Here is a 25,436-nt window from a genome sequence, read left to right on the forward strand (position 1 = left end):
TTAGCAACTATGTTTCTCCATGAATTTGCTCTGTGGTATGGAAACGCTTATTCCTTAATGAAATCGTCCGAAAACCTTAATGTTTAGACAAAAATGGGAAAAATGTTGAATTTCACCGGAAAATTAAGGAAAAATCTGTGAGTTTATGTCCAAGGGTTGTAGCGGCAACTCTTGGGAAAACATATTTTAACATCGTTTGGCAAAGAATATAAATTGAAACGTGCTAGGAATGATTTAATGAGGTGGGCCATTTATGGGGTAAGTGCGTCTTGGACCATGTTCCCCTAGTTCGTTTGCTGCTGTTGCCGTTCGTGTTGCGGACCGACCCAGTGTACTACCACCCACTCCACGGTGATTTGCAGTGCCTTTCGCTGTAGGGTCTTGCGCCGATAGTGGTCCCACGTCGTTCTTTTTGGAATCATCCGATACAGTGAGTCACAACGTAGGAGTAAGTTGCTACAAGCCTAAAAAAATTTCATTGTGCTCCTGAAAATGTTTTTGACAAATCGCTGGCATCTCAACAACCTTATTTTAGTTAGATTTTGTAATATCCTTTTTGAAAGTTGAAAGATTCTAGCATTATCTGTGGATACAGACATTGGGTGGTATGTAAAAAATATCTTTTCATTCATAATAAGATCATTTTCATTTTGCAAAAACCTTGATTTCATTCGTTCATTTTTCGGGGGTCCGCGGAATATTTGTAAAATTTTAAAGGGGGTTGCAGCTTCAAAAAGGTTGGGAACCACTGCGCTAGATAATACCGAGGTGGGCGTCGGTATCGCACATCGTTGATGACGGATAGTTTTGGGCGCAGTTCCACCAACACCAGGTAGTGGTCGGAGTCAATGTTAGCGCCACGATAGGTTCTGACGTCGATTATATCGGAGAAGTGTCATCCATCGATCAAAACGTGGTCAATTTGCGATTCTGTCTGCTGTGGTGATCTCCAGGTGTATGGGAGGCTGAGCTGGAAATAGGTCCAACGAATGGCCATATTCTTGGAGGTGGCGAAATCAATTAGTCGTAGACCGTTTTCGCTCGTCAGCCGGTGGGCACTGAACTTACCAGTAGTCGGTCTGAACTCCTTCTCCTGACCAACCTGAGCGTTTAGATCTCCAATGATGATTTTGACGTCTTGGCATGGGCAGCTGTCGTCGTACTCGCGTTCGAGCTGCGCGTAAAAAGCGTCTTTATCATCATCAGCACTTCCGGAGTGAGGGCTGTACACGTTTATTATGCTAAAATTGAAGAACAGACCTTTGATCCTCAATTTGCACATTTTCTCATTAATCGGCCACCACCCGATCACGTGCCTCTGCATATCACCCATCACTATAAAAGCAATTCCCAGCTCATGTCTGTTGCCGCAGCTCTGGTAGGTTACCTCTAAACGTTCGCACCATTGCATTGATCCAATCCAACACATTCCCTGCAACGCTACGATGTCGATCCGCGGTCCTTCAGCACATCAGCAAGTATGCGTGTGCTCTCGATGAAGTAGAGAAATTTACAGTTCCACGTAACGAGCTTCCAATCGCTAGTCCCTTTACGTCGCTGTGGTCTTCGCCGATTGTCCCGGTTCCTATTCTCTCGTTGATTATCCATTGTTTGATTTTTTACACCATCCCCCTAGGAAGGACAGTTCCCCTTAATGTTGGGAGGGCCATAGTGCACAGTTTAGCTTAGAGTCCTTCTCTTGCACTCGGATGATAATCAGCCACTCCTGACATGCGGAACAGACGCTGTTGTGAGCCGCTCCTACCATGGAGTACAGACGCTCCTGGTTTGCAGCACTACAACGATTTTGCCCCCTTTTTGTGGCTATCGTCAACATCGATCACTATAATCATGTTGTCATTTTAATTGTAATACCGTAATCCGGGGTAACATTGATCATTTTTTTTGAATACTTCTTAAATATTTCGTTTGAAAATGCAAATGTCGTAAATTTTATATTTTTAAAACAAGTACTGCCACCCATAGCTCGTGACCATATACTGCATTTTGTTTTTTGAAAGATTTGTTCAAAAAAATGTTTTAAGTGATTTTTTGATTAAGCTGATATGGGGTAACATTGATCACCTATGTAAACAACGTTCGGTTATATTGAAAATATCGTTACTTAGTAAAATCATGGCCCCCGAAGCCGAATATGAAGGAAAAACGCTTATAAGTCATTTACTTTTTGAGTTATTTTAAAATTAAAAACACTTCGAACCACGGAATACGCCTAAAGGTAGGCAATTTCCTAAGGGAATTCTATATTATTTACAGTAATTCGTTAATGTTGCCTAATTGAGCATACTTATGAAATTTTTGACAACGGAATCGTTTTTGGCGATGTCATTTTTAGTAAGAACCGCATTTTCCTTGCTCATATCGTTTGCAGAACTTATGTGAGACAAGAATCTTCGGTAGTGTCATCCTTACCCATTGAAATCATTGTTTCAAAAAGTTGACAAATTTACGCAAAATGTAAACGCAATTTTCGCAAAAATCGTCACTTACATTAGCTTATGAAAATAAGAAAGAGAAGCACCATTCGTGATTTGGAAATGTTCCATCAATAAATGATGATACGATCTTTTAACGAGATGAGTCATTCCGATCAATGTTACCCCGCTGATCAATGACACCCCGGATTACGGTAATTGAAAAAAGTAATCCGTTCATATACGCAAACAGTTTGAAAATGTATGATTAATTTACCGTTGAAACAATAGAAAAGAAAAGAAAATAACTTACCGAGATATCAGCGCATCAAACCTAGTTTTCACAATATATCAACATTTCCCGTGCTGACGAATCGCATATTATCGAGTAATACTGTACACAAGATAGTTATTCTACATGCTTCCAAATCGAGCTCACATTTTGCAATTGCTTTCACGTCGTCTGAGTGAAAATCCCCTCTATTTTTTCGTCGTTGCGTTTTCTGTATATCTGAGTGTGAACCATGGCAGAAGTAAGCATTCCATCATGTAAAAAACCATGCTTCCTACCGGATACGCACCGAAGGCAACGGTGCAAAGCATAAACGCACGCATTTCATAGTATCAACAAATTGAATTTTTGCGTCCGATATGCGTGATGTTGTAAAAATTGGCTTTATTGTGTTTTGACACTACGCTGATGTATGGCTGCCTGACTGCTACCCCAGAGATGTTCAGTTTTCTTAAGATGGTAAACCCAATTTATTTGACATGTGGTTCCTGTTGAAGGGACGTGCCGCTGTTGGAGTTGCACAACAGACAGTAATGCCTATATAATTTCGGAGAAAATAGATGTGAGAAGCTTTGACGTGTGAATAACAGTCGTTCAACACATGTAATCTTTTCCACGTAATCCAATATCCAAAGCTATTACGTATTGATGTTACTAGAATAGTTCGCATAATCTGATCTATTATAGATTTGCTCGTTGCCATACTTTCCACCTGTTTGAATTCGCTAATCGCCATTATAAATTATGAACGAAGACTGTTCAAAGATCAAATCGCTCAACAAGTTGTTAATGACTTTCCATCCCAATGTGCCTCAATTTAAAATTCTGTTTTAAACAAAGTATAGCTTTAAAAGTCCCTCACTGAATTACATCGGCAGCATTTTTAGTCCTGTTGCTGTATGGTACCATTGGGGAAAACACCATGGAACGATTCCAACGATATTATAATCGTCGCAAAAATGAACTGCAATCGGAGTTTAAATCTTCACGAGCCATGTACGAAAGTGCGTGTGACACCTTAATAGGCTATTTTCACGTTAGTGGTGCCGATCGTTTGCGGGGAGGTGACTACACCCGGTTGAATCCTCGGTTGATTTTTCTGGTTTGTGATCTAACGTTATACATTGTGGTAAATTGTTGGTGCTTGACTGTATTTTGGGGACAGTTGACCGATGTCGTGTTCTGTCTGGTCACCATGGGTATAGCTGTCCAGGTAAGAATGAAACTGAAATTTTATCAATAGCGAGATTCTAACTTCAAGAATGTTAGGGATTCGCTAAGATTGCCAACTACACCGATGATCGATTGTATGAGCTGCACGTCTACAATGTGGCTCGTTTCGATAGAGTAAGAGATTACCCTGAGGCTCGAGAATCCTTACAAACAACCGCCGTATTGTGCAAAGTGTTCATTAAGATATTCAGCTACCTGTTCATGATGTTGACAACGTTTATTCCTGTTTACACCATCGTCTACTCAATTACGTCTAGGTCGCTACAGCTGCCATTTGGGTTTTTCTTTCCCTGGATTGACCATACACAATTGTTTGGATATATCATCAACTTGTCATACCATTTTTTGCAAATTTACGAAGCCAGCTATGGACTGCTGGCCACGGATACTTGCTTTCTCTTTTTCATCATACATGCAATGGGACAGTTGGATGTCATCATAATATATCTGAAGAAACTCGATGAGCTAGCCTTAGAATATGATAAATTCAAGAACGACGAAGAACTATATCAACTGTTGAATGACATCACAGAGAAACATCAGGAGCATGTGGAGTAATGTGTCATTCTTAAATACTTATTACGCATTTTTACAAATACTTACCTATAAATTTCAGATACATGTCTAAAATGGATTCTCTGCTTAAGCCTGGATTTTTCGTTAATTTTTCTTGTATGATTGCAGAAACAGTTGCCTCACTTTATGTTCAATCCGAAGTAAGATATTGAATATAACTAATAGATATGGATATAGAAATATTGATCAGCCAGAAATATTTAATTCTAGACCGATGGAATTTGGTATCCCGGATTGATTGTAGTTCTGCTATGTATTGTTCAATTATTCATCGCCTGTGCCCTGGGAACAATCTACTCCACTAAGGTAAGTGCGAAGTATTACAATAATTTCAATTATAATATCAAGACACTCCCACAATTATCTGGGTTTACATATTTTCATTCCACTTTTCTGTACATGATGATAATTTTACTAATGTTTGCATAAAAAGTTCAATGATCTCCATGAGATCCGATTTTCAAAAGTTTTACAAACTGCTCCAAGTGTCAAGACAGAACAGCTGCTTCAAAACAATTTACAAAATTTTGACACCGACTTCGAACCCACACTTCTTAGCACGATTCGTATAAATGCCGTGGTGACACTAAAGGCACGTCTACGAAGCCCACACAGTTTGTGGGCTAGAAGTTGTCCTGGTATTGGTAGAAGCAAGAAGTTACTTACCTTACCAGTCAGGTTAAGCCCTGGGTGGTCTCTGCTGTACGTAGGAGACGTCTCCATTCGACTCGGTCATTGGCTGCCTGCCTGGCTGCCTGTGAAGGGTCCGCCGATAGTCCTCAACTTGATCGACCCATCTTGCTCGCTGCGCAACACGTCGTCTTGTGCCTCGGATTGTTTTCAAGAACCATTTTCACCGGGTTGTTATCCGACATTCTGGTGACATGCCCGGCCCACCGCAGCCTTCCAGTTTTTGCGAGGTGGACGATGGTCGGTTCTCCCAGCAGCTTGTGCTATACATGGTTCATTCGCCTTCTCCACGTTCCGTCTTCCATCCACACTCCGCCGAAGATGGTCCGCAACATCTTCCGTTCGAAAACACCAAGGGCGCGTTGATCCTCTGCAGGTAGGGTCCATGTTTCGTCCCATAGAGGAGTACCGGTCTAATCTAATCTAACCGGTCTAATTGTAGATGGTTATCTTCGTGCGATGGCGAACTTTGCTCGATCGGAGCGTTCTGCGAAGTCCAAAGTAGGCACGATTTCCATTTCTCTGGTTTTATCTGCTGGTGTCGTTGTTGGCGGTCACCAATGAGCCCAAGTACACGAATTCTTCGACAACCTCGATTTCATCAACATCAATATAAACTCGAAAGGGGGGGGGGGGCATGCCGTGTCTAGCAATTGGTTGATAGACGGCGGCATAAAATTTGTGAGAGTACCTTGTAGGCGGCGCTCAAAATTGTGATTGCATGATAATTGGCGCAATCCAACTTGTCGCCTTTTTATAGATGGGACTCACGATACCTTCCATCCACTCCTTCGGTAATACTTTCTCCTCCCAAATCTTGGAAATAACCCACTGCAGCGCTGTTTCCAGTGCATCACCACCGTATTTTAACAGCTCGCTCGTAGTTGGTCCACTCCAGCGGCTTAGTGGTTTTTCAACCGACCAATCTCCGTTTCTACCTCTTGGAGATCTGGAAGCCGAAGTCTTTCGTCGTCCGCGCGTGCTCCCAAAGCTATTTCCGTGTCACCTTCACTATTGGCCACATCACCATTAAGGTACTCGTCGTAGTGCTGCCGCCACCTTACGACCCTCTCACGTTTGTTCGTGAGAAGATTACCGTCAAAGTCTCTGCACATATTGGCTTGAGGTACAAAGCCTTGGCGCGAACGGTTAAGCTTCTCGTAAAACTTCCGTGTGTCTTTAGCGCGGAACAGCTCTTCCATCACTTCACGATCCCGTTCTTCCTGATGGTGCTTCTTTCCCCGAACGATCGATTTTTGTCTGATCCGTGCCTATTTATACCGTGCCTCATTCGCTCTCGTGCGGTGTTGCAGCATTCTCGCCCATACTGCATTCTTCTCATTCTTCAACTGCTCGCATTCGCCGTCCTACCAATCGTTTCTCTGATTCGGGGCCCCTGGACCTAGTGCTGATGTTGCGGTGCTACATATGGTATATCTTATGTATCTGCAGCCATCTTCAAGAGTGGCAGCGCCGTTGGTAGGGCCACTTCCAACTGCTGCGCGTATGCTTGGGCTACCTCTGAGTCCCATAGCCGCTCGATGCTGAGCCGCGGCGTTCGGCTTCGACGCGAGTTGGGCACCGTCAAAAATTTTGAGCGCATGCATACAGCAACTAGGTAGTGGTCCGAATCTATATATGCACTGCGGTATGTGCGAACATTGGTGATATCAGAGAAGAATTTTCAGTTGATTAGAACGTGGTCGATTTAGTCCTTGGTTTGATTATTGGGTGATCTCCAGATGGCTTTATGGATATCTATGCGGCGAAGAAGGTGCTTAGGACTACCAAACCACGAGAGGCTGCAAAGTTGACGCATCGTTGGCCGTTGTCGTTCGATACGGTGTGTCGTCCGATCAACCCGATCGACTTCGTGTAGACAGCGATATCCCGGACCTCGATGCGGTGGAGCTAACAAGGACGATGGTCAGGGCGTGTGACATGTCGGCGTCCCTTAAGCTAACGGAACAAGGCACTCTGCACTCTTCGCGCTGCTTGTCTTAAGGAGATGACAGCAGAGAGTAAGACACGAGGAAGTTCGAGATAAGCGGAGAAATGTATTCCAGCAAGTCGGTCGAAGTGTGTGCGGACAAACTGAGAGTCATCGTTGAGGGTCTATTCCCAAAGCATGACCCTACAATATGGCAATGAAGAGGTAGTAAATGTTGAAGCTCGTCAGATTTCCAACGATGAGCTCATAGTAGCGATGTAAACGCTGAAGCTGAACAAAGCCTCGGGTATTCCCAACGTGCCACATAAAGCAGCGTTCCTTGCGTATCCAGATATGGTTAGAAAGGTGATGCAGAAATGCTTTGACGAAGGAAAATTTACAGAAATATGGAAAATTCAGAAACTGGTACTGTTGCCGAAGCCAGGAAAACCGCCCGGGGATCCTGGATCATTTAGGCCTATATGTTTACTTTAAACACTCGGTAAACTCTTAGAACGGGTTATCCTCAACAGGATAATGAAATGCAAAGGAAGGTCGACGTTGGACGCAATTCGAACAGTGCTGGAGAGGGCCGAGAGAGGAATGGAACAAAAGCGTAGAGGGGATCGTAACTATGCCGTGGTCACAATAGATGTGAAAAACGCGTTCAACAGCTGGGAGCCCATTGCCACAGCGCTGTACAGAATGCGGGTTTGATTTTGAAGAGCTGCTTCCAAAACCCGATGCTAGCCCGAAGGAGTTAAGTATAACGGTGGAGTGCCACAAGGTTCCATGCTGGGTCCAACGGTGTTTTTTTTTTTCCTTCTAAGCAATGGGGGGATAATCTGCTCAACAGACTCCGGACCGAGGTCATGCAAGCAGTAAACAGGACTACACCCCCGACCCACTAAACCATTTCCATTGCCGCCAAACCCTTCGTCTCTCCGGGACCACCAAGAAGGCATTGCTTCGGAGAGGGGCTATTGCACATCGCAACCTCCAGGTTATCTGCGTAGCCATGCAGCAACGAACATCGATGACACGCTTAGGGGGGTCCACCAAGGTAGCATGCTGGCGCTTTGCCAGCTTCTCAGGTGGTCCTCACCTCCCATTGTCCGCTGAAGGTGGGCAGGGTCGACCACTACGTCCGCGCCCAGCTGCACCGCAGGTATCAAGAACTGATACTGCGGGCTTCGCAATTTGACCTACTGAAGGCTCAGGCTGGGATTGCTGACGAAGGGGCCTCTACCTGCCCCGAACAACCAGACGCTCGTATCCAACCCTGTAGGCCGACGCCACGACAGCAGCGCTACCAGGATGTTCTCCCTGCGGCCACTTAATCGCTGTAAGGGCACCGGTATGACCTACATAGTCGACTGCGATCGACGATTGCCGATCTGCGTACAAGCTGCTTTCGGGCTAGGAGAATGATGCAGAGAGCCCGCAACGACGCTGAAAGAGCAGATCGAAGACCAGCGTACAAGGCGGCAAAAACCGCTCTCAACGGGGAAATCCGGCTCAGCAAGAAAGCCTGTCTGGAGGAGCTCTGTCGCAACGCCAATTCAAACCCGTGGGGTGACGCCTACAGAGTTGCAATGGCGAAGTTGAGGGGCCCAGCTGTACCACCCGATAGGTGTCCGGAGAAGATGAAGATCATCATTGAAGTGCTGTTCCCCCGGCACGAACCGACGACCTGGCCGTCCACACCTTACGGAGCACAAGAGAACGACGAAGAAGAAGCCCAGGTAACGAACGATGAGTTGATCGCGGTGGCAAAAGCCTTAAAAACCAGGAAGGCTCCGGGACCAGACAGTATCCCCAACGTAGCTCTGAAAGCAGCAATCCAAGAAAACCCGGATATGTTCAGGACCGTGCTGCAAAAATGTATCGAGGAGGGTAACTTCCCCGACATTTGGAAGCGACAAAAGCTGGTGTTGCTGCCTAAACCAGGCAAGCCTCCTGGAGATCCTTCAGCATATAGACCGATATGTCTGCTGGACACAGTTGGCAAAGTGCTGGAGCGAGTAATCCTAAACAGGCTTACGAAATACACGGAGGGAGAAAACGGCCTGTGCGACATGCAGTTCGGCTTTCGGAAGGGTAGATCCACCGTTGATGCCATCCGAATGGTCGTGGAAGCTATGGAGACGGCGCGGAAGCAAAAGAGGAGAGGAAATCGGTACTGCGGTGTGGTCACCCTAGACGTAAAAAATGCCTTCAACAGTGCCAGTTGGGCTGCGATCGCCGAATCGCTGCACAGATTGGAGGTTCCCGAGTACCTTTGTAAGATTTTGGGGAGCTACTTTCAAAATCGTACACTGATCTACGAAACAGATGCTGGGAAAAGGTGCACGACAGTCACGGCGGGCGTCCCACAGGGTTCTATTCTTGGCCCGACCCTCTGGAACGCTATGTATGATGAAGTGTTGAAGCTGAGCTTCCCCCGGGGTGTGAGGATTGTCGGCTTCGCGGATGACGTGGTGCTCGTAGTCATCGGCGAATCACTAGAGGAAGTAGAGATACTTGCTACTGAAGCAGTAGACGCCGTGGAAGAATGGATGGGAGGGAAGAAGCTTGTGTTAGCCCATCACAAAACCGAAATTGTGATGATAAGCAACCGAAAGGCAGTGCAGAAGGCGAGAATCTCGGTTGGACAGTGTACCATCGAATCAAAGCGGGAAGTTAGACACCTGGGAGTGATGATCGATGATCGGCTGAGCTTCAACAGCCATGTCGATTATTCATGTGAGAGGGCCGTGAAGGTGATATCAGCTCTATCCCGGATCATGCCCAACAACTCAGCGATCAGCAGCAGCAAGAAGCGACTACTGGCGAGCGTGTCGACGTCGGTACTCAGATACACTGGCCCCGTATGGGTGACAGCACTGCAGACGAAGAGGAACCGCTCCCGGCTGAACAGTACGTTCAGACTGATGGCCATGCGTGTGGCGAGCGCGTATCGTACGATATCGTCGGAGGCAGCCTGTGTGATTGCAGGATTGATCCCTATAAGCCTTCAACTCGAAGAGGACAGCGAATGCTACAGGGATCGACACACGCGGGGAATTCGGAAAAGAGCCCGGGATGAAACCATGAGGAAATGGCAACAACAGTGGGATAGCGCTAAGAACGGTAGATGGACCCACCGACTAATTCCGTGCCTGTCGATGTGGGTAAACAGAAAACACGGAGAAGTGAATTTCCACTTGACGCAGTTTCTGTCTGGTCATGGCTGTTTCAAGAAATACCTCAATAGGTTTGGACACGCAAGATCGCCGCTATGCACCGGGTGCGGCGATGTTGACGAAACCCCTGAGCACGTGGTCTTCGAATGTCCACGCTTCGAGCATGAGCGAGCCGAGATGACATCCGTCGTCGGCAATGACGTTAATGTGCACAATATCGTCCAACGAATGTGTGCCGACGAAGAGAAATGGGACGCGGTAAACAGGACAATCTTTCAGATGATGTCTCTTTTACAACGAAGATGGCGAGAGGAGCAGCGGCACTCAACACAGCGGACAGCACATGGTTCTGAATCGTTGGGGCAGCCGGAATCGTCGGGCCGACCTTGGCGCTTGACAAGTCAGCCTGTTGAAGCGAGCATATGAAGGAGACCAACGGGCGCGACTGGAGTAGGCTAGATCCTCCGCCGGGGACTAGACCGAGTAGAGCGGGCGTAGCGGAATATCGGTAATAAGTCGTCGAGGCGCCTGCAAACCGGAAGTCATCCTCCAACTGGAATTGCAGGACCGACCTCGGCACTTACCGACCAACATCGCGTCGGAGTAGGCTATGTCCTTCCGCCGGGGACTAGCCGAGTAGATCGCGAAACAGCTCCGGCAAGTTTCCCTCCACCGGAATCGCAGGACCGACCTCGGCATCTGCCCGGTCAGCTTCGAAGTAGGTTAAGTTCACCGTCGGGGACTAACTGAGTAGAACGCGTAGTTGCACCGGCAAATGGTCGTCGGGGCGCCTGTGAACCGGAAGTTTCCCTCCACCGGAATCGCAGAACCGACCTCGGCATCAGCCCGGAAAGCATCGGTTCGGGCGATCTTCCGCCGTCGGGGAAATCTTCGTCGGAGTAGGATAGATCCACCGTCGGGGACTATTCTGAGTAGTCCGTAGCGAGTCACCGGCTTAAGTCGTCGGGGCACCAGTGAACCGGAAGCCATCCTCCAACCGGAATCGCTGGATCGACCTCGGCACTTCACCGGTCAGCAGCAGTGAAGCGGGAACAAACGCGTAACGTTAACGGTTTCGGGAGTCATTCCTACGTCGGGAACTCTCCGCTGGAGTAGGCTAGCTCCACCGTCGGGGACTATGCCGAGTAGCGATCGTGACAACCACCAGTTTTGGGTCGTCGGAGCGCCAGTGAACCGGAAGCTACCCTCCAACCGGAATCGCTGGACCGACCTCGGCATCCAACTGGTCCAACCTGGAGAACTCGTGAATCGGCGAATTAGCAGCAGGCGCAAAAGTTGCGCAGGGTTCTGGCGAGATGCCAGCCCCAAACACGTCGCAGCAGATCAACGAAGCGTAGTAATGACAGAAGCGGCAGTAGAAACATGGCCCTGGCGCGATGCCAGCAGTACGAAGGGAGCAAGGAAAGTACAGCAGCGTAAGATGCACGTGAGTCACACGCAGGAAGCGAAGTAATGAGCAGTGCAGTGGTTAGCACAATAGCCTCCCCCATGAAGTAATGCCAAGAGGCAGTTCCGGGGGGAATGGCTCGTGGGCGAAGGTGGATTTTAGTCGGTATAAAAGAGTCCGACACTCTGGCGCACGATGGACGAATTCGATATGACTAGCCTCCATATCGAACGTGAAACGCTGGGTTAGTTCGTAAATGTAATTTACCACCTTCTAAAACTAAAAAAAAAAAACCGCAGAGCTATTGGACATCATCCGGGACAGTGCCACAATAGCTATGGAGGCTCTCTTGCAGGCATAATCAACGTGGCTACCGAAGGTAAGCTTATCGTCGATCATCACCCCCAAGTGTTTGACAGAGCGATTCGAAGTGATCGTGCAGTCGCCTACAATGATCACCGCTTGCTGCACCGACTTTCGGTTGTTGACAACAACAGCCTCAGTGTTGGGGTGAACCAATTCCAGTTTCCTGGAGCTCATCCACTCCTCCACAATTGCGATGGAGTGGGCTGCAGTCAATTCCACTTCTTCGATCGATTCACCGTAGACCTCCAGCGTAATATCGTCGGCAAAGCCAACGATGACCACACCCGCCGGGAATTTTAATCTCAACACCTCGTCGTACATGACATTCCATAACACCGGACCCAGGATGGAACCTTGCGGAACTCCTGAGGTTATGTGAAAGCACTTCCGACCCACCTCTGTGTCATAGACTAATACCAGATTCTGGAAGTAACTTCCGAGAATCTTGTACAGGTACTCTGGTATCCCCAGACGCAGGAGCGCATCAGCAATAGCCGCCCAACTGGCACTATTAAATGCATTCCTTACATCCAGAGTCACTACTGCGCAGTAGCGAATACCCCTCCTCTTACGCTGGAGTGCTATCTCAGCGGTTTTATTAACCGTCAGAATAGCGTCTACAGTGGACCTCCCTTTCCGGAAGCCGAACTGGTTGCTTGAGAGACCATTTACACCCTCGGTGTACCTCGACAGTCTGTTGATGATGATCTTCTCGAGCACCTTCCCCACCGCACTGTGGCGCATGGCCGGACAAAACCTCAGAAATTCATGTTTTCAAAATCACTTGTAAATATTTTTTATAGACTTTTATATCATTCGGTGACGTTTCCTGAAAATTTGAGAGTGATCTGTTTTGTTTTCGATTTTTGGCAGCAGCGTAAGTGCGGGAAAGTCAGCAAAATTGGACTGCTTACAATTTATCAACTATGGTTTACCTATCAAACTTCAAACAGCTGTATCTCAATGAAATCATAACCGATTTAAGCTCAATAAGTTTCATTTAAAAGTGTAGTCTTAAGCCATTGATTGGACTACAATTACATCATTTTTAACACATTGAGTTGTTATTTGTAGCAAAAAATGTTTATCGCAAACTTCCTCTAAAATTTTGATAAATTTTCAAAGCTTCGTCCGTTTTATGTGAAGTGTTTCGGGTAAATGAGTCACTCACTATGAAGCAGCAAATTATTCATACTTTCAGAGGTGCAATAGTTTTTCTTGCCCCTTTTTGCCCCTGGAGGTAAAAAATCCATTTTAATTTTCCATCATAATTTATCAATTTTATGATTCAAATCAGTATAATGTGTCATAACCTGATTGAAACTTTACTGAATTTACTAAAAGAAACTTAAATATGTATCTCTAGTCCAGGTTTATGCACAAATTTCTGCATTAAAACTTTTTTTTGTAATGATAGCCTTTTTATTCGATTGGATAAAAAAAAATGAACAAATTTCACTAGAAAATCGAATTTTCAATTTGACAGTTATTTCCAACGGGATGATATCAGATATCCCAGTTAGTTAATAAATTACCATTATCAAGCGATTTTGGACTTATTTGAGGTTTTGTCCGAACTTTTGTATGAAGGCCCGCCACTGTGCACCGTGTCAATCAAGCATATTGGTCTATACGCCGATGGATCACCGGGTGGTTTCCCCGCCTTTGGCAATACTACCAGGCTCTGCCTCTTCCACACATCTGGAAATACTCCCTCGTCCAGGCATATCTGCATAGCAGATCTGAACATACCGAGAGCCTCCAAGATTAGGGACCTTCCTTAGCCAAGTGGTTAGAGTCCGCGACTACAAAGCAAAGCCATGCTGAAGGTGTCTGGGTTCGAATCCCGGTCGGTCCTCTTTTCATAATGGAAATTTCCTTGACTTCCCTGGGCATAGAGTATCGTTGTACCTGCCACACGATATACGAATGCAAAAATGGCAACTAAGGCAAAGAAAGCTCTCAGTTAATAAATGTGGAAGTGCTCATAAGAACACTACACTGAGTAGCCGGCTCTGTCCCAGTGGGGACGTTAATGCCAAGAAGAAGAAGCCTCCATGATTGCGACTTTGAGGGCCAGGTTCGGAACTCCGTCCGGACCTGGTGCCTTCCCCATGCTTAGGGATTTTGCAATCCCTACAAGTTCCTCATCGGTTACCCTATCCTCATCGCCAGCCCCAATCCCCGGCTGTCCTACGAAAGGAGGCCATGGGCTAGGGTTGTGGCGCGGAAAGAGCCCCTCGATGATCCCCTCCAGCATCTCTGGAGATTGCTCTGTAGGAGCCATTGCACTTCTTGTCTTCACCATAACGATCCTCTAGGCATCACCCCACTGATTCGTGTCGGCACTCTGACAGATTCCTTGGCCTTGACCTAGCCGCTTCCTCAACCCGCTGCCTGCTGTTGTTCTAGTCGATACTGTAGCGAACCGCCAGGTGATCGCTGTGAGTGTAGGCATTGTCTACCCTCCAGTTCGAACTACTCGTTAGGCCAGGACTACAAAAAGTAACGTCGATAATCGACTCCGCTCCGTTTCGGCTGAAGGTTCTTTTGGTACCAAAATTAGGGGGGGTCCGGCGTGGTAAATGGCTGGGCATGGCGTACCATTGGTACCTCGCGTACCTGTAGGAATAAAATAGACCCCTTTGTGCGGTCCTTAGCCTCTTGCCCAGCAACTCCTATCCCTACCTCCTCGTGGTACTGGCCGGGGTACGAGTAACCTTGGGGAAGATCGGGTAACCAACCCCCGGTGGGAACTTTGGTCGTATGCTGACAGGGAAGGGGGGGTTTGCTTTTGCAAACTTGGAGCGTCTGTACTCCACGTTAGGAGCGGCTCACAACAACGTCTGTTCCCCATGTCAGGGGCGGCTGATCATCGTCCGAGTGCCAGAGAAGAACTCTAAGCTAAACTGCGCACTGTGGCCCTCCGAACATTTAGGGGGAATGGTCCTCCGGAAATCTAGGGGGTTGGTGTCAGGCCCTGCAAGCCAACCGTAAAAACACATCAGCACAGGAACGTCAACGAGAGAATATGGACCGGAACAATCGGCAAAGACCACAGCGACGAAAATGGACTAGCGATTGGAAACTCGGTACGTGGAACTGCAAATCTCTCAACTTCATTGGAAGTACTCGCATACTCTCCGATGTACTGAAGACCCGCGGTTTCGACATCGTAGCGCTGCAGGAGGTGTGCTGAACAGGAGCATTGGTGCGAACGTTTAGAGGTAATCATACCATCTACCAGAGCTGCGGCAACACACGCGAGCTGGGAACAGCTTTCATAGTGATGGGTGATATGCAAAGGCGCGTGATCGGGTGGTGGCCGATCAATGAACGAATGTGCAAGTTAAGAATCAAAGGCCGATTCTTTAACTTCAGCATAATCAACGTGCATAGCCCAAACTCCGGAAGCACTGATGATGATAAAGACGCTTTTTACGCGCAGCTCGAACGCGAGTACCACCGCTGCCCAAGCCACGACGTCAAGATCATCATAGGAGATTTGAACGCTCAGGTTGGCCAGGAGGAGGAATTCAGACCGACGATTGGAAAGTTCAGCGCCCACCGGCTGACGAACGAGAACGGCCTACGACTGATAGATTTTGCCGCCTCCAGGAACATGGCCATTCGTAGCACCTATTTCCAGCACAGCCTCCCGTATCGGTACACCTGGAGATCACCTCAGCAGACAGAATCGCAAATCGGCCACGTTTTGATCGATGGACGGCACACAGTGCTTCGTCCCTTGGACAAAAGTCAAAAAATCAACTTTCATATTCAAAAGAATCAAGTAGGCCATGATGTTGACATATATTTTGAGCGTGTAATACAGATACTAGAAAGTCCGTGCGCTTATCAAAACAAACCAAAACACCAGGTGTTGACAAGTTGTTTCATCGTTATATATAATTTATTGTTTTTGTGTCAATCCAATCCCTTTTTAATTCGTTTTATTCCCATACTAATCACATTTTCAAAGTGAAAGCCGTTAAGGATCGTTTTGAAACAAGTAAGTAGGAGTCATTCCGTTCAATTTTCTGTGATATATTTTAAAAATTGTAGAAAAAGATGCTTCTGAATAATAAGCTCTTTAATACAGAAGAAAATTGAAACTCATATCTTCTTCTAGCCCATACCAAAAAGTACCTCAAAGTACCTTTCTGAAATCCACTTTAAAATAAAATTTGAAGTATTTTTCAAATTCTGAAAGTGATTCCAGCTGCATATGTTTGCCGATTGTATGCTTTGCTGCCACAATCATCAATAAAGATTTGTTCAAGTAATGGTATTCTGCCAATCCACGTATTCGAAAAAATCATGTTGTGGATTTCATGTACGGTTGTTATAGCACTGATTCTTTCTCCTAGATATTTGAAAACAAGTTTAATACGTTTAGCAAATTTTATTGCTACAAAATACACCAAAAATGGGGTAAATATAGAAGATCACACGATATTTTTGTGAAGCAAAACTCCGACTGATTAGCAAAGCCAGTTTTGCTTCCGTGCAAACAGAAAATTGGCGATGCAGAGTTTTCCTATTCGGCTGTAAAGGCTGGCATGGGAAGGCCTTTCATACCGTTCAATGAATGTTCAAGAAAAACCTATATATATCTTATCAACAATAATGAACCTGAAGAGCTCGCGTTCGTAGCCTATGTATCAAATTGTTTCTAATAATCATCAAACAGAAACCCACAAAATTTCAACTATCTTTGTAGAAAAGAAGATAATGATTCGATTGATATGTTTTTGGATGATTAATAGCTGGTAGATTAATTGTATTGCTAATATAAATAAATTGTATATAACCTTTTTTATTGGGTTTGATTTTAGTCGTTGGAATAATCCGTGCTTTAATATGTTTATAAAAATTTGGTTGTTGAGACACTTTTACATTTACGCATACCACAGACATCGTTTATGCAAACATCTCAAGTACGTTTTCATGCGTTTTTATTTTAAACATTTATTTAAAATCGAGCACTGTTCTATGGTGTCAAATGTAAAACGTGACGTATAAGCCACTTATGCCATTACTGATGTAATATGTGTCATTCATGCCAATAATGAGTTTTTTGTGTATAACGACTTTCTCCTCAACTTCGTAGGGAAAAACCGCATTAAACATCCAGTTCTGTCTTTTGTCCCCAAGTGCCATACGTTCGAAGCACTGTGCGGCACTTCTCCGACATAACCGACGTCAGAACCTATCATGGCGCCAACATTGACTCCGACCACTACCTGGTGATGGTGAAACTGCGCCCAAAACTATCCGTCATCAACAATGTACGGTACCGACGCCCGCCCCGGTACAATCTCGAGCTTCTGAAACAACCGGATGTCGCCAATGCGTACGCGCAGCATCTTGAGGCAGCGTTGCCGGATGAGGGCGAGCTCGATAGGGCCCCTCTTGAGGACTGCTGGAGGACAGTCAAAGCAGCCATTAACGACGCTGCCGAAAGCGTTGTCGGATATATGGAACGGAGCTCAAGAAACGATTGGTTCGACGAGGAGTGCCAGAAGGTTTTAGAGGAGAAGAATGCAGCGCGGGCTGCAATGCTGCAGCATGGTACGCAGCAAAACGTGGAACGATACAGACTGAAGCGGAAACAGCAAACCCGCCTATTCCGGGACAAAAAGCGCCGCCTGGAAGAGGTGGAATGCCAAAAGATGGAGTTGCTGTACCGTTCTCAAGAAACGCGGAAGTTCTATCAGAAGCTCAACACATCCCGCAAAGGCTTCGTGCCGCGAGCTGAGATGTGCCGGGATAAGGATGGGAGCATCTTGACGGACGGACGCGAGGTGATCGAAAGGTGGAAGTAGCACTACGATGAACACCTGAATGGTGCAGAGAACACAGGCACAGAAGGTCAGGACAGCGAAGGCGATGGCTACGTCAGCACAGCGGACAGCGGAAATCAACCAGCTCCCACGATGGGGGAAGTTAAGGATGCCATTCAACAGCTAAAGAACAACAAAGTTGCTGGCAAGGATGGTATCGGAGCCGAACTCATCAAGATGGGCCCAGACAGGTTGGCCGCTTGTCTGCATCGGCTGATAGTCAGAATCTGGGAAACGGAACAGCTACCGGAGGAGTGGAAGCAAGGCGTTATATGCCCTATCTACAAAAAGGGCGACAAACTGGAGTGTGAAAATTATCGTGCAATCACCATCCTAAACGCCGCCTACAAAGTGCTATCCCAGATTCTCTTCCGTCGTCTATCACCTATAGCAAACGAGTTCGTGGGAAGTTATCAAGCAGGTTTCATCGACGGCCGCTCGACAACGGACCAGATCTTTTCCGTGCGGCAAATCCTCCAGAAATGTCGTGAGTACCAGGTCCCTACGCACCATTTGTTCATCGATTTCAAGGCGGCATACGATAGTATCGACCGCATAGAGCTATGGAAAATCATGGACGAGAACAGCTCACGGGAAGCTCACAAGATTGATCAGAGCAACGATGGACGGTGTGCAAAACTGCGTGAAGATCTCGGGCGAACACTCCAGTTCGTTCGAGTCTCGGCGGGGACTACGACAGGGCGACGGCTTTTCGTGCCTGTTGTTCAATATTGCGCTTGAAGGTGTCATGCGGAGAGCCGGACTTAACAGTCGAGGCACGATTTTCACGAGATCCGGACAATTTGTTTGCTTCGCGGACGACATGGATATTATTGGGAGAAAATTTGAAACGGTGGCAGATTTGTTCACCCGCCTGAAACGCGAAGCAACAAGAGTCGGGCTAATGGTGAATGCGTCGAAAACAAAGTACATGCTGGTTGGCGGAACTGAGCGCGACAGGGCCCGCCTAGGAAGCAGTGTTACGATAGACGGGGATGCCTTCGAGGTGGTGGACGAGTTCGTCTACCTCGGATCCTTGTTGACGACTGACAACAATGTTAGTCGGGAAATACGAACGCGCATCATCAGCGGAAGTCGTGCCTACTATGGGCTCCAGAAGAAACTGCGGTCAAGAAAGATTCACCCCCGCACCAAATGCACGATGTACAAAACGCTCATAAGACCGGTAGTCCTCTATGGGCATGAGGCGTGGACTATGCTGGAGGAGGACTTGCAAGCTCTTGGGGTTTTCGAACGCCGAGTGCTAAGGACGATCTTCGGCGGCGTGCAGGAGAACGGCGTGTGGCGGCGAAGGATGAACCACGAGCTCACTCAACTCTACGGCGAACCCAGTATCGTGAAGGTAGCTAAACCTGGAAGAATACGCTGGGCAGGGCATGTTGCAAGAATGCCGGACAACAACCCTGTGAAGATGGTGTTCGCCACGAATCCGGTCGGAACAAGAAGGCGTGGGGCGCAGTGAGCTAGGTGGATTAAACAGGTACACCAGGACCTGGAGAGCGTGGGTCACAGTTGAGGATGGAGAGAAGCGGCCATGAACCGAGGGAATTGGCGAAATATTGTTGGCGAGGCTTTATCAAGATAATTGATGTAAAGCCAAATAAGTAAGTAAGTATTAGGGGGGGTCCAACGGTGTGGAATACTATGTACGATGGGGTCCTATCGCTGGAGCTACCCAAGGTGGTCGAGATCGTCGGCTTCGCCGATAACGTCGGAGTAGCCTCGATCCTCCGCCAGGGACAAGCTGAGTAGATCGCGAAACGACACTGGCAAATAGTCGTCGGGGCACCTGTGAACCGCAAGTTTCCCTTGACCGAAATCCCAGGACCGACCTCAGAATCTGCCCGGCCAGCTTCGGAATCCACCGTCAAGGACAAATGATCGTCGAGTCGCCTGTGAACCGGAAACTTAACCGGAATAGCAGGACCAACCTGCAGCATTCTATTCTGAGTAGTACGAGTGTATCACCGGCTTGAGTCGTCGGAGCGTCAGTGAACCAGAAACCATCCTCCAACCGGAATCGCTGGGCTGACTTCGTCACTCTTATTCCTCCATCGCAGTAGGCTAGCTTCACCGGCAGGAACTTGAAACGGTTGTACAACCGTCTCATAGACATCCAAAGTTTGTGTTAAAATTAGCGCCTGCGAGGTAGGCTAAAAGATAAAAAGTGCTCGAATCAATTATGATGAGATGATGTAGAGTAGAAGGGATGGGAGTAATATTATAATGGTAATAACGAGTCGTTGGTAATACTTACCCAGGAAACCCAGAAAGAAAAATATACAAAGGAATATTTCATCAAGAAAGAAACCGGAAACTAAATCTGAGTAAAAGTGTGGTAATTGGAAATGTTGGTTTGGTTACAAATTGTGGTGCTAATTCGTTTTGACTTTCACAGTCACCAACCGTGACCACAACCCATTGGGTGGTGTGAAGACACATCTGCATGCGAGTACCATCGTCACCAGCCCCCGAAAAAAGCACCTGCCTGTTATCGAGTGCTTGCGATCAGACGGAGGCGAGTCTCCTAGATATACCCTTTGCCTCGTGGCTGTGGGCCACTAAGGGTACACCAAGAGAGCGTGGTCATCGGAATAGTGGTTCGGCCTCGCGAGCACCACCCGTTACCACGTGGTTGCCAAAATTCGCGAGAGATCTGGATGAGGGAAGTTTGCCATCGCCAGAGCGGCTCGCCTACACTCACGTCCCGGGGATAAAATCCATGGTAAAACACCGTCTCGATCGAGCCTCCTACCACCCCACGAACCGGCCCACGATCGGGTTGTTGTTGAGATCGACCAGAATCAACAAGTGGTCGGGATCTTACCCGACGGCTCAGCGACGCCACTTCGAAGCGACGCTAAAAAGCCCCCAGCTGAAGTCATCATTCGTCGGGCTGTGAGGAACGACGACCGGGCCACAGTCGAAGTCTACTACAACACGATAAGCATGGTGTGGGTATCATTATGACGAGCTGTAAGTACCAAACCAATTTCCTCTACAGAACCGAAATACAAACCGAAAGGTAGTAGTAGTAGTAGTACCAGGGAGAAAACCAATAGAAGAGAGGGAGTACTAGTTGAACCGCTTACGATTGAGTTTTTTTATGAGACGTGACGTCACGAGTAGGTTTTTTTGGAAAACGAATTACACAAACCAAAATTATAAATGTTGCATCCAACTTCAGCCAATATATCTAATGCGAAAGTAGCTTTGAAGATTAAAAACCATTTCCTGTTAAATTTGTAAAATTGTATGCATGGTTCTTCTCATCAGCTTCAATAAATATAATGTAACATTGGGAACTTCGAATTTTTTCAAATATACAATAAGTTACGATTGAATTGTTAAAACTAGAATTTTTCTAATTGAAAAGGAACACCAGTTTGGGAAGGAAGTCTTGGGATTATTGGGAGACGACACAAGGTGGATTCTGCATAAGTTTAGACCCTGAGTTAGCTGGGCAAACAAAAGTGAATTCTAGCAGACGACTTGCGTCGTCTGGCGTTTAAGCTGGAATTTAGAGGACCTAGCAGGATCCTCCTTACAAACTACTCCGAGTAGTATCGATCACGACGAATCGCCAACTTTGGGTCGTCAGAGCGCTTGCGAACCGGAAGTCACTTCTCAACCGGAATCGCAAAACCGACCTCGGCATCCAGCCTATTCCAGCCCAGTCTCACATGGCCCAGGCGCTGCGAGTGACGTTAAAGCGACAAATTGCAGCCAGATCGAATAGAACAAGAGGTGACGAAAAGGCGTTGAGGCATCAACAAACCCTCCGCCACTTGAAGAAATACCATGAGGTAGTTCCAAAGGGACATCGGACTCGTAGCCAAAGAAAAGTGGAGTGGAGCAGAGTTGTTTTCCCCTTTTTTCTCTGTTACTATTCCTGGAGTAAAAACATTGAATGATGTACAAATTTAAAAATTAGAGGCATTTTCAGATCAAGTTCGGTATTGGGTGCCACCTTTTAAGATTTCGGGTAATTTGGTATTGAATATTAAATCAAAATGCAATGTCGAAATAGATATTAATATTTTCAAATTTAATTTTGTACGTTACAAAAATTATAATGTTTATCATAAATGGGCATCAAGACCGCATATAATCCCTATTTTTTTATTATTATGAATTTAGCGGCTTGGGTGTCCGCTACTGTGGGATCTTCTTCTAAAGTAAACCAAAAATATCAGTACCTCAATCTTTTTTGATGAGGTTTTGTCGGTAATGTTTGTTGACATTAGTTTAACCAAATTTAGATATTTATGTTGCCTAATAAAGAATAATAAAGAATAATAAATAAAATTGTAGAATTAGAAGAATTATCGGGCACCTCAGAATTTTGCCTGTTTAACGATATAAATTATGAGATTGTGTCCGCAGTTCAAAAAGATTTAGTAAAGTTGTTCATTATATGGAGTTAATTCAGATTTATTGGAACCTGGCATAATTAGAAATAATAATAATTTATATTTTTTGTATTTTTACAGAACGATCAACTGATAGATGAAATTTATAACATATCTTGGTACGCAATGCCCATTCCGGCGCAGAAATCACTGGCACTCATTCTCAACTCATCGCAACATCCGGTGGTTCTCTCCGACGGCTTCGATGCGATTGATCTGTTTGCCTTCGTACAGGTTTGTAATTATAATCTGCAACTCTAGTTCGTGAGAAATTTGAATAAATAACTGTTTTCCATTTCAGATATATAAGAAAATCTACACGTACTTCACAATGCTCCAGAGTTTCAACTAGACCGTCAACTCCTGCTTGACTCCCGATGGGAAGGAGGCCCGAGAAATTATTTTACACGTCAACAGGTATTGTAATAAATATGGTAATCATTACTTGGAATCATACAAAGCCAAATGGGAACGGGAATAATGAATGTCATTTGCAGAGAGCGCAGCCGAGGGATCACATTACAAGATGATGACGAAGACGATGAGACGGTGATGATGATGTGTTAAGAATTCTCCGGATGTCGTCTGCTGAGAAGGGCCATCGTCGGCGCGTTGGAGCATGATTTTCAAAATACCTAGGGGAAATTAAAATTGTGATGGAATGTCTTGCTCCGTTTTTTGATGTTGGATTTCTTTTCTGCAATGGCACCACTGTGCACCGTAGCTGGTTAGCACAAGCACACAAGTTTCATCTGCACTATCAACTTGTCGTATTACCAAGTCGCATAAAATGTAATTTTTATGTAAATGATCACATTGTCAAAATAGCTCCCCCTCCGGAAGACTATAAATATTCATCAAATAAAAACTATCCATTTACGCACCCACGAATGACTATGTGAATCATAATCATCTTCCGATCCAATCTCATTTACCCTCCCTCCAGCTTTCTATTGAACTGCTTGTGCAGATATGATTCGGGATGGGGTGAGCTTCCTCCTTCCGCCTTGATTTCCCATGCCACTGATCCAGAGTAATAAAATAATCATATTAATAACAATAAATTTACAAGAAGCGGAGATACTCTTTTGTGCGTTTTAGACACTCGAGAGCTATTCCGTCTCATCATACGTACCATACACATTAAGGCGCAGTGATTTAACGGCTTGCCAACCAAATAAGGGCCACATGCCAGAAGGGAGAAGGGTTACGGCCACCGAGAATGGCGACCATTTCGGTTTTTTTTATCGCGCCGGGTTCATCGAAAAACATTTCCCCAATCTTTAGTCCATTTATGCTGTCTGCGAATAATATGACGAATGGCTTCATTGTCTGTGCAACTCAAAAAATTTATGTTCTGAACAGTGCCTTGTGCAGAAATTGAGTTGATATTTGTTTGCAAGGGTTTAAATTGAATAACAACTGAAAATGCTACATTTGCTAATGAATTAATTGAATGGAATCAAAATGGAGACACTTCGCCTGGCAATTTATGCCAGGAATTAATCACATTTATAACATGTTATTCTAATCCTTTTAATTTACATTTTTCAAACCTTCCTCATGTTCGTTTTATTTTTATTAATTTTCATGTTTTAACCATCTTTCTTCTAAACAAAAGACGTATATTTAACGCCCAAATACCGTAAATTCGGGTGTAATTGAACAGTAGGGTGAAATTGATCACCGTGTCACGCGATTTCATTTCGTACTAATAATGCAACAAATTCATTGTAACCTATATTAAATGAACGGTGTTTGTCCTCAATAATGTATATTTGTGTATAGTGAAGTTTTTTGTGTCACAGAAAGTTTATTTCTATGAAAATAATGCAAATTCCAGAATCAAGTTTGGTGTGAAATTGGTAGACATCCATAAACTTCTAGTTCTAAACAAGGATTTGGACATGGTGTAAACCTGAAAGTTTGTGAGGATTCTAGAACTATATCTCCGAAACAGATTTTACTATCAAAACTCTTACCAATTTGCTCGTTTTGTTGAAAAATTTGATTTTCTGCTACAAAGTAGAGAAATCCTTAGGAAATTGCCTACATTTAGGCGTTTTTTCGCGGTATTCTTGAAATTTAATTATTGATTATTTCCATAAATATTGTCTCGTTAAGAATTTGGCAAGCATATTTGAATTCAGAAGGCCCAAATTAAGTATGTAAAGTTAATTTCAAAACTAACAATAATCACATTGACAAGTGATCAATTTCATCCCGAAATGGGATTCCCCGATTTTTAATTTTAGAGCTGATTTTTGGCACTAACATCACATATGTTAGAAAATTTCGGTGCATGAGCCAATGAGGTTCACCGTCGTATTTGTTTTCCTGCATTTAGTTGTATGATATTGTTGAAATTTTAGAAAGCATACAAAGAAAACAGTGAAAAATGATCAATTTCACCCGAAATTACGGTATACCATAAATGTTTTGCGACCTGTTGAATGGCTTAGCTCTTTGTTCTGATACTTCTGAAATCCTGTAGGAATTCTTGGAGAAATTCCTAAAGGAACTCTTGGAGGAATTCCTGGATTATCTCTTGGGAGAATTCTGGATGAATTTACAAAAGAACTCCTAGAGCGACTCCTAAAGGATTTTCATGAACTCCTGGGTGAATTCCTGAAGGATCTCCTGGAGAAATTCCTGAAGGTGTTTCCTTGAAGAATCCCTGGGTACACTCCTGGAGTAATCCGCATGGAACTTCTGGAGGAATCTAAAAAAAAATCTTGGTGGAATACCTAACTACTGGAAGGACTTGTGTAAGAATTTGAAACTCTGATCCATTTAGTCGCAATTACAATTTTTTGAAATCATTACCAGAGATCGAGATGATCGCCTAAGGATTAACAGAATCTTTAACCCCGCAGTTAATCCCGAAACTACCCGTATCATATACATTCTCAAGTAATTTACAACATTCAGCCAAGTATCCTCCATGGAATCCTCCAACAACCTAAATTCCCAGTATGGGTAATGCATATTAGAAAATTAAATGAGAAAACTTATTGTTACGAAGACGGTCACAGTTCGGAC

General features: G+C 45.3%; 1 protein-coding gene across 2 annotated transcripts; it reads left to right on the forward strand.

Annotated features, from left to right (window-relative positions):
* Positions 1 to 3,611: 3,611 nt before the first annotated feature.
* Positions 3,612 to 23,278, forward strand: LOC5571115 (putative odorant receptor 83c). Of its 2 annotated transcripts, none has more exons than XM_021853572.1 (7): positions 3,612 to 3,940; positions 3,997 to 4,514; positions 4,577 to 4,676; positions 4,747 to 4,842; positions 22,476 to 22,628; positions 22,696 to 22,828; positions 22,892 to 23,278. In XM_021853572.1, exons 1-6 carry the CDS (start codon positions 3,650 to 3,652, stop codon positions 22,744 to 22,746), a joined length of 1,209 nt encoding a protein of 402 aa, XP_021709264.1. In that variant the 5' UTR covers positions 3,612 to 3,649; the 3' UTR covers positions 22,747 to 22,828; positions 22,892 to 23,278. The 2 variants fall into 2 exon arrangements, with proteins under 2 accessions (XP_021709264.1, XP_001659557.1); XM_001659507.2 differs by having other exon boundaries at positions 22,696 to 22,811.
* The last annotated feature ends 2,158 nt before the right edge of the window (positions 23,279 to 25,436 follow it).

This window comes from Aedes aegypti, chromosome 3 (assembly GCF_002204515.2).
Source record: "Aedes aegypti strain LVP_AGWG chromosome 3, AaegL5.0 Primary Assembly, whole genome shotgun sequence".
In the NCBI taxonomy this organism is placed as follows: Eukaryota; Metazoa; Arthropoda; class Insecta; order Diptera; family Culicidae; genus Aedes; species Aedes aegypti.

Excerpts from the sequence above, each read along its gene's own strand:
- LOC5571115 (XM_021853572.1), top strand. The coding sequence starts at position 3,650 with ATGGAACGATTCCAACGATATTATAATCGTCGCAAAAATGAACTGCAA. Across the intron at positions 3,941-3,996 it reads CCATGGGTATAGCTGTCCAG|GGATTCGCTAAGATTGCCAA; the intron begins GTAAGAATGAAA and ends CAAGAATGTTAG. Across the intron at positions 4,515-4,576 it reads AAACATCAGGAGCATGTGGA|ATACATGTCTAAAATGGATT; the intron begins GTAATGTGTCAT and ends TATAAATTTCAG.